The following is a 9,953-nucleotide window of genomic DNA, read 5'->3' on the forward strand; positions in this document are numbered from 1 at the left end:
CACCAAAGGTTCCTCTCTGAGTCGCATGCCCTTTTCTTTTTCTACCCGTTTGAGCTTGCCGTGTGACATCAAACACCTTTCAACCTCAGTGTCAATCAGTGTCTCACTGGGTAAGACATCTCCCATGGCAGCCTTGAGGTAAAAGCTTCTTGCTTTTCCTCTGTGTTTTACTGCCTGCTCTGTGACTTCAGGGGTGGAGTCAGCACTCGCTTGGGAGTGACTGACCTCATCCAGGCAGGAACCCTTCCGCTCAATCAGATAGACTGAGGGAGGGAGAGGGGGCGGGTCTCCGCCTCCTCCAGTGGAGAGTATCAGCTCATTCACGCTTCCGGCAGCCTTGGGGAGCGGTTGTCCCTGTCTTAATAAAGCTTGTTCAAGCCTGGCCAGGCGGGCGGCTACTGAATCCTTTTGTTCAGCTTTATCTAGCCCTTTCCCTCCCCCGGTGTTCTCATGGCACTTAGGACGCTGGGTGCGGTCCTGTGTGAGTGCTTTGGAACGGGGCTTAGCCAGCTCAGGACCCTGTGCTCCTTCGAGCAGGAGGGAGTTAACACAGCGAACACAGTCGCTTTAACAGCTTTTTGCTCAGAGCGACTTTGGACATCATACTCCCAGGCTTTCTGCACGAATCTCTTAATATCAGTCATTTTCATGGTCTGTGCATCTGTATGCATTAAGATCATCTTTCTGACTGACGGGTGGAGATTCGCAATGAATAAACCCTTGAAATGTGTGTTCTCTTCGCAACCCTCATCATTTCGCCCTGCAAAATAAGTTCGTCTACTGTAAGTCTCTTGTAATATTCGCGAGGGGACTCTGCTCCCTCGTGCTTAATGTGAAGAGCGGCGGCTATCGCGTAAGTCGGGTCAATAAACGCACTGTATTCTTCGATAAGTGCTTGACATAGCTGCTCAAAGTCATTACAGACTTCTTTCATCTGCCTAGCCATCCACTCATGTACAGCTCTGCTGGTAGTTTTCCTGACCAGAAACACTTTCTCCTGTTCTGTGGCGTTTGGCAGGTACTGCAGGTTATACCTGAGGTCCTGAATATAACTCTCGATATTATTCTCTGACACTGCGGGGTCAAATCTCTCTATGTCCTTCGCTAGCTCTCTCAGAGAATGGAGATTTATTCTTCTAGCTTCTCCGCTGACGGAGATATGGAAGAGATCGTGGTCAGACCTGTCGCTGCTAGAGAGAGTGCTTAATAGCGACTCGAATTCAGACCTTTTAGCAACCATCGTTAAACTTAAAGAGTATTACTTTTAAGTACGAAATCACAGTTTTACCACAGAAAACCACAAGATCAAGTATGCAATCAACCCGGTAGATCGCAAAAGATCACAAAACAATCAAGCACTGCTTAAAGAGCAAGGGGAACTTTTTTCCTTTCGGCTTTCAGCACACTGTGTTGTCGTGTATGAAACACGAGGCGTTTTATATGAATTATTCCGCTTGGTTGACCCATTTCAGTCTTGCCACGCTCGTCCCAGGTACGCCAAATATGTAGTGATTCATAGCCGTTCAGGGACGCCAAATATGTAATGTTGTAGTGGCTCTCTGAAGGCACCAGTTCTGTAGGGTTTGGGCATTTACTGAGACAATTATTAATTGTAGCAGTAAATCACAAAGTTGATTCTTTTGATGGCTTTAGAATCCAACCATGCGACATAACTCAAACAACGCACACACACAGGTACTAATACACGAGGATACATTTATTAATACATAGAATATCCATATAAACCTAACAGATCTTATCGAGAGGGTTATCAGAATACAAAAGGTATATATTCAATCAGTTACAAAGTGTTACACATATCAAGAGGACATACGTTCAGTATATCATTCATTTAGACTGTTTCATAAATGAACTTGGTTATAACTTCTACATTAGATACTCGAAACAAGTACATAACTCTTAGGAATTAAATTGATATCAACTGGTTGGGATAACAATTGAGTTCTCGAGCTGTAATGCATTGAAGTTGAATACTCATCCAATTTCTGGGGATTCAGATCTCCTGCGGGCACAAAGAAACAGTTGCAGGCTTGTTGCTGTCCAATCCGCGCTCTCTGGCTCGGTGCCAGGCTGTGCTGTGCGGCTTGCGACGGTGCGCTGCTGATGCTCACTGGCCTGCTAGTTAGTGTTGGCTTTAACTAGCAAAGTTTGCGCACAGGAGAAAAGATGACTGTGGGTCCCAGCAAGTCAGGAAGAGGACCGGTTCGTTCCTGATGAAGAGCTAGTTCTGAATAGTGATTCAGCTGTCCACAGTTCCGACCTGTTCACGGGGCCAGCTGCTAGTGCTAACCTCGGGTGGATCCTCTAGTTACTCTCTGGCAACCTCCGCTCTAGACTCTTAGAACAAAGGAAAGTTCTGGCACTCGGACACACTGGCAGTTCCGTGGTTGTCCGGGCTGAGTCTCAGGATGGTCAGGAGGCGCGCTGCGAGAATGTCCTGCCCTTGGGAGCCTTCTGCTCCTGGGCTGTCCTGGCCTGGAATTCTCCTTTGAATTCCCTTAAGTATTGTCCACAGAATTCTCCTGAATCCCTTCTGAATCTCTCAGGCTCTCTGTGTTGCCTGTTTTTACCTGGAGGAACTTCAGCTCATTGATTGGCTGAAAGTTCCATGGGCATCAGAGTCCCACGTGGGTTACTCGGCCCTACCAGTCCCTGATTGGTTGATCAAGGTGAGATATGAGTCACTTACTCCTGACACTTAGTAATGCAGTCCAGATGTCCAACTGGCACTCCCTAGAAAGATAGGCGCCAATGGATGACCATTAATCATGATAGCCAGGCTTAGCTAAGTGCATCCCCCTTTGGGAGCTATCTTTTATCAAAGGAACCCTAAATCAGCCTGCATGGTTTCTCTGTGGCTGCACCACAGAGATGAACAGAGAAATGAGGCCTAATTTGGGAAAGCTCAGAAACACTTAATTCTGCCTTATTAATAAGCCTCGCCGCTACACATGCAATAAACTCATCTGTTTAACTTCATTTCGGGATCCAGAACTTTATTCTTTCTGTTACAACACAGCCTAAAAGAGATGAGAAATCCCAGGTGGAGAAATTGATGAATGGAAACAGGACCAGGCCAGACGGCCAAGTCCTCCACAGTAACAGCTTGCTTGAGCCTCACACCTTGGGCCACCATGTAAATGAACTGAATTCTTTCTTAGCTCAGTTTGAGAGCAGTGAACCAGCAGAGGCCATTTTTAACACTGGAATTGGGCCCACTGGTGTCTCTCCCTTGACCAACTCAGTCCTGTATTCTGTAACATGTTTCAGAAGTCACTTCCCACTCTTACAGGTCTAGGTTTGTAGAAAATAAGTGTTCTCCTGATTTTATTACTGTTTTATTCATTCATAATAATTTCGTACACTTAGATACACTTTTCTGGACACTTCACTCAAAGCAGGGTAAGCACCCCCTACTGCTCCTACTAACACCTCTCCTCTCAGCTGCGATTCTGCCCTGGAGGTAAAATGCTCGTCAGTTATGAAAAGGCACGCCCCCTGCTGGGAAGATATTGAAGTGGTCACTGAAATAACATAAATAAAAATCTTATTTTGTAGCACTGTATGTCATCCTCTGTTGGCGTTTTTGTTATAGTGCTCAAAGACTGAGTATTTTATGTTGTATTTCTATCACATTGCAAATTAATTAAAGCCCATCAGACTGAGTCTTTTCTCTTTATAAACTACATGTATAAGCTCATTTATGAGTTGAGCAAACTACCCGTTAAGCATCTCCAATCCTGGTCCTGAAGGGCCAGTGTACCTGCGGGTTTTCAGGTGTCTTCAGAAATGGGAGCTGTTCAACTACTGATGAGCTCATTTATGTTAAGAGTCGATCAGGGATAAAACCTGCAGATACACTGACCTTCAGGAACCAGGATTGGTAACCACTGCTACACTGCTACATCATCTTGTCAGGGTTGTGAATGATTTACTGGCTGCATCTGACTCAGGGGCTCTCAGTATTCTTATGCACCTTGATATTAGTGGCCCCTTTAAACACAGTATCATTCATTGTTTCTCAAATGCTTGCAGACATTCATGTCTATTAGTTGTGCTGTTTTTAACTGGTTCCTCTTACATTTGACGGGCAGGCAGCATTTTGTTTCTCATGGTCCTCATAAATCCCTCATGGCCCCAGTCAATCGAGGTGTGCCTCACGGTTCAGTCTTGGGCCCATTGCTCTTCATTATCTGTATGCCCCTTCCCACTCAGATCATACGCAAATATGGTCTTCAGATTCATTGTTAGGCAGAAGATAAGTTTTGCAGATTTACATTTAAACCTCTTCCCCCTCTGATCTATCACTTTCATCGCTTATCTCTTGACTATATAGCATGAAGCTCTTGCTGACATCAAATTCCTTGAAACTAAATAGTGACAAAACAGAAATTTAACTGGTTTGCAGCAAATGTCAGCTGGGAACACTTTGGGGAGCTTCACAGTAATGGTGGATGGCTTCTCCATGAAGGCATCAGATAGAGGCAGAAATCTGGAAGTCACACTTAATCCTCTCCTTTCTTTTGAGCACCATGTGAAAAACTTGATTCAAGATCTATTTTTTCACCTGAGAAACGTTCCCATATTAGGCAATTTCAATCAATGTCTGATGCCGAGTGCATTCATTGATAACATCGAGGTCTGGTTTCTGCAGCTCCGTGCTCTATAGCACCCCTAATATTCGTCTCAGTAAGTTACAATATGTGCACATTTCTGAGACTAGGACTTCTATCTCACACCAGAACAGGGCAGCGTATCCCTCCTACACTTAAAGCTATACATTGCATGAAGTCATATTCAATATAAGATCTTATTGACTTTTAATGCTCTAAGGAACCAAACAGAACTGTATTTGCTTCATTTCCATGGAATGCCCTACCTCACACTCTACAAGAGACAAGTTTTCTGAATCTGAACTTTAGCTCAACAAATACCAGGGGAATGTCAGATAGTCTTACAACATACCATAATGCTCTTGTTTAGTTTTATTTTCCTTTGTAAGAATTACATACAGTGTCCTTCCATTTTTAAAAGTGTTTTGTAAATAATTTCAGTATTTTGTGTCATAAAACATTCATGAATCAAAACTGGAACATTCTGGCTTCTCAGTAGGGCTTGGGTAGATTGTAAATGTAACTAAAACATTTTGTATTTTAATTGAAATTGGAACAGTTTGATGTAAACATGCTGTACAAACAGCATAATCAACTACTCCTACTGTGAGGTATGGCGGAGACAGTATTGTCACTGTTCTGCTTCTCATTGCTGCTCAGCAAGCACTGGGTGTGTTGTCAAATAGAGGGCAAAATGGATGAAGCAAAATCCAGGAAAGTAGCAGAGAAATAATCTCAGTTCAAAGCAACACTGGAATGGCATCAGATGAAGAAGTGCAGATCCTTCTGTACACATGTGCACCATTACTACAGAGACTTGCAGCTGTAATTGCTAGGAAAGGAGCTCCTAGCTATCTGAATATGTACAGTCTATATTTTTTTCATTCGTATGAGCTTAACATGCAGAGGTTACATAGTTATATTGTCACAGTCAGGTGCCTCAGCCAGTCGCGGCTGGCATCATCCGAATCGGTCAAGCTGCCGGGGCATCTGAAGCGAGGGCAGGAGTATAGGATGTGGTCGGCCTTCTGCTCCTTGCCATCGCGCGCATTCGCAAATTGGGTCATCAGTGAGACCCCACTTGTGTAGGGTGGCCCGGAAACGGCCACGTCCGGTTCTTAGTCGGTTCAGCTTGACCCAGGCTTGTCTGGGTAGGTCATTTCCAGCGGGTTTGTTAGATACTTTGTCAATAAATTGTTTCAGTCTGTGGTTGTTATTATTCCAAGCGTCTTGCCACTTTTTGTTAGCCTAGTTGGTGCCATTGTCGTTGTTTGCTTCTTTCATGAGGCGCCTCATTGTGTTAGAAGGTGAGTGCCGGTTTTCTAGTCGGAGGATCGCGGTGTTCCGGGTGCAGATGGCATCGTGCAGCAGAAGGTTGGAGTCCTCCGAGGCTTTCAGTGCAAGGTTGATGCAACTTGCTTCTCTGCAAAGATTAGGTGGACAGATGCCACTGAGAATCGGTAGCAATTCAGTGGGCGAAGGTCTAATGCACCCGGTGATAATGCGCATACGGTTGTTCAGGGCTGTGTCTACCTTCTTCGTGTGGCTGCTGTTGTGCCGGGCAGGAGAGCAGTACTCAGCTACCGAGAAGGCTAGAGAAAGCACAGAGGTGTGTTAGACGGTGAAATTTGCATCCCAGCTAGTGCCAGCTAGTCTTTGCAGGAGGTTGTTCCTTGCTTGGATTTTTGCTGCTGTTTGTTCGAGATGTTGCTTGAAGGTCAGTGAGCGGTCAAGGACAACTCCTAGATATTTCGGGCTTTTCTCAAATGGAATAGTTTTGTCTTTGCACTTGACGTTGATTGTTATGTTAGCAAGGCGATTGGCGAGGTGGAAAATGCTGCTCACTGTCTTGGTGATGCTAAGTTTTAACCTCCAGAAGTAGCAGTTCAGCTTGTTCAGGTCAATCGATAGTGTAGTTTCTATTGCTTTGATGTCTGTGGAGCAATGCATAATAGTGATGGCGTCTGCATCTATGTACTTTTTGGCAGCTGTACATGGCAGGTCAGCTGTGTAGATGTTAAACAGCATTGGCACCAGCACCAAGCCTTGTGGGACACCCTTCTTAAGGTAAAATTTCCTGGAGCTGTCATTGCCTAGTGTTAAGCTAAATGATCTTCTAGAGATTAGGTCTTGGATAAAAGGGACCATTTTCATGTTTGGGATGATTCGAAGCAGCTTGAGTACGAGTCCTTTATGCCAGACGGTGGCATAAGATACTCTTACGTCCACAAGAACAGCACCCGCTTTCTTTTTTCTTGGAGGCATTGTTCGATATCCTCGACCATACAGCAGACCTGGTCGGTTGTTGATCTATTCGGCCTGAAACCTGCTCGTTCATTTGGAACTGTGGGTCTATGATAGAGCTTATTCTGTTGTATATTAGCCTTTCCATAAGCTTGAAGGTGATGCGGAGGAGGCTGATTGGCCGGTAGCTTTTTGGGGCCTCAGGTGATTTGTTTGGTTTAAGAACAGCAATGACTTATTCTGTTAATAATAATAGCTTATACTTATAGAGCGCTTTTCTGGACAGTCCACTCAAAGCGCTTTACAGGTAATGGGGACTCCCCTCCACCACCACCAGTGTGCAGCCCCACCTGGATGATGCGACGGCAGCCATAGTGCACCAGAACGCTCCCCACACATCAGCTCTCAGTGGGGAGGAGAGCAGAGTAATGAAGCCAATTCATAGAGGGGGATTGTTAGGAGGCCATGATTGATAAAGGCCAATGGGAAATTTGGCCAGGACGCCGGGGTACACCCCTACTCTTTTTGAGAAACGCCCTGGGATTTTGAATGACCACAGAGAGTCAGGACCTCAGTTTCACATCTCATCTGAAGGACGGCCCCTGTTTACAGTATAGTGTCCCCGTCACTACACTGGGGCATTAGGACCCACATGAGCCGCAGGGTGAGCGCCCCCTGCTGGCCCCACTAACCTCCGTTTTTCCCCAGGAGGTCTCCCATCCAGGTACTGACCAGGCTCACACCTGCTTAGCTTCAGTGGGTTGCCAGTTCTGTTCTCCAGATCTTACACATTTTGTTTAGTAAAAGGCAACTGTTGAAAAATGCTAGTAGCCATTCTAAGGCAAGTACAGAGAGATGGGTAAGCTGTTCAGGATGCAGGTGGTCAGGTCCTGGAGCTTTCCCTGTCTTGAGGGTGGAAGTTGCTGCAATCAGTTCAGGATGGGTGAAGCTGCTGTGACTGTTATCATCTGCTGAGCTGGCTCACCAACTGTCATGAATAATCTTGTTTAACTTTCCTGGCAAACTGCTTGTCTATGTGGCTTGGCTTGCCACTGTCAATAAGCACTTACCATGTACAGTATATAAAACATACAGAAACAATTTCTACTGTCAGAAAACGTAGAAGCACTAACTTGTTACCCTTAGTTCTTGAATTGTAGCAAAAGAGAAACATGAGCAGGAAGAAGCATGGAACACTGAGGCTTTCATTGGCACTTTTATTTGGCTCAGAAGACACTTCCACTGCTCTCCTCCCAGGACCAGGCCACACAGGCTGCTCAGACCTGGCACCTCTGGACTCGGCCATCTTTGCACACAACCCAGAGGATCCCTCGGTCATAGGACACATGCCTGGCCACACCAGCTGCCCTTAGAGCCCACCACCTCCTGCCAAAGGCGTTACAGGCATCAATACCAACCCTGCAAGGAAGAAGCACAGGGTTAGAGCAGCCCAGAATTAGAGAATCACGCACCCATGTGTTATCCCTTCCCCCAGTCACCCCCAGCTCACCTCTTGAAGACCACTCCATTCCTGTTCACCCCATACACACTGCCATCTGAGCCCACCTCCACCAGGGACAGGGAGCCCTGAATGGGGTACCACCTGTCGGAGCCTCTGCAGGAATCCCCACTCACATCCAGCTTGACAAAGATCTGGTCCAGCCTGTTCACTCCCCAGCAACCAAAAGGTCCACAGGAATAGTACTTGAGGGAGCCCACGACAGGAATCCAGGGGATGTTGCCCTGGCCAGCATACTGCAGCACAGGCCCGCTGTTCAGGCAGAAGATGGAATTGGCAGCATTGACACCAACCACAAACTTGTCTCCACCAGCATCAATCTGGATGAGGGAGCCTGCAGAGGAGAGCAAGAAATACAGCTGTTCTCAGCAGGGGGCAGTGCAGTGCTCATCCCTCAGTTACAAGGGAGTGAAATAGCTGCCTTCAGCCAGAAAACGCATTGACAGGTGGCCTGGCAGAGCCTGGTAGATTCATGGAGAAATCTGAAAGCTACCATTTCCAACCTCTCTAGATCAGCTGTAGCCTCACCTGGTTGCACTCGGATCCACCTTCCTCCAAGCCACTTGAACACAAGGCTTGCGAGACTCACACTCCAGAGTCCTGCTGACCCCACACTCACATGTTTCCCCTTCATGGCCAGAGAGACCCAGCTGTTGCCCTGGTAGCTGACCAGGTTGTCTGCATTGTCGACTCCACACACCCTTCCAGCACCAGCATCTATCTGCTTCAGACTGCCAGGCACAGCCCGACACTGCAGGGCTCCAGCCACAGACACTGGGGAGGAGAGGACGCCACTGGATCAATGACCACCAGCCAGATCAGGAAGAAGTAGCCTGGGCTCTTAGTGATCACACATAGGGGAATACTAACAAGGTCTTGCAGAACTTCTATAGTACATGGAAACATCTAAGGCATGGATTTAACACTCAGTCCAGGTATCTTTTAAGCAACATCTATACTCAAGACCCAACCAGATACACTGAAACCCATAACTATTAGCAGCATGCAATTACTACATCTCCATCTGTCCTTCCCCTACTACTTTGGCTTAAATCAATATATCCAAACCTTACCTAGAAGGCATCCCACAAGCAAACACAACAAACACCCTCTCCCTTCCATGTTGATAAGTGATCCCACAAACCTCATGCATACTATTAGCACCAGCAGTGGCCTTTATATAGTCAAGACTGCTGAGCTTCAGCTCCTACACACACCTGTCTAACCAGGTGTTAAATTGAACCATAACGAGCTGCTGATTGAATCACTCAAGTTTCAATTATAGAAGACATGAATTACATTCGTCCACAGAGCTCATCCTCAGGGTGTAGTAATCGTGGCGACAGAAAACGTTGTAATTGTTGAATGCAAAAAATAACTGAATTAGATAATTAGTTGTATCAAGACTTCCTCTGAAACATATTGCAAAGCTGAATATCTTGTTACAGACCTCTGCAGTCTTTGTCCTCAAACATTTTTTTCATCTGATTCAATTTTTCTGAGCACTCAGAGGATAATACCTGGGCCCTGATTTGAAATCTTCCAGATCCTGTCTT

At 46.0% G+C, this 9,953-nt stretch overlaps 1 protein-coding gene across 1 annotated transcript; it reads right to left on the reverse strand.

The window, feature by feature from the left end:
- Positions 1 to 8,075: 8,075 nt before the first annotated feature.
- LOC148639827 (fish-egg lectin-like) lies at positions 8,076 to 9,546 on the reverse strand. Its single transcript, XM_088620426.1, has 4 exons — positions 9,471 to 9,546; positions 8,926 to 9,171; positions 8,389 to 8,731; positions 8,076 to 8,297 (listed from the first exon to the last, which is right to left on the reverse strand). Exons 1-4 carry the CDS (start codon positions 9,544 to 9,546, stop codon positions 8,156 to 8,158), a joined length of 807 nt encoding a protein of 268 aa, XP_088476552.1. The 3' UTR covers positions 8,076 to 8,155.
- Positions 9,547 to 9,953: the final 407 nt, after the last annotated feature.

The sequence above is a fragment of the Lepisosteus platostomus genome, chromosome 26, assembly GCF_059453375.1.
Source record: "Lepisosteus platostomus isolate fLepPlt1 chromosome 26, fLepPlt1.hap1, whole genome shotgun sequence".
Lineage (NCBI taxonomy): Eukaryota > Metazoa > Chordata > Actinopteri > Semionotiformes > Lepisosteidae > Lepisosteus > Lepisosteus platostomus.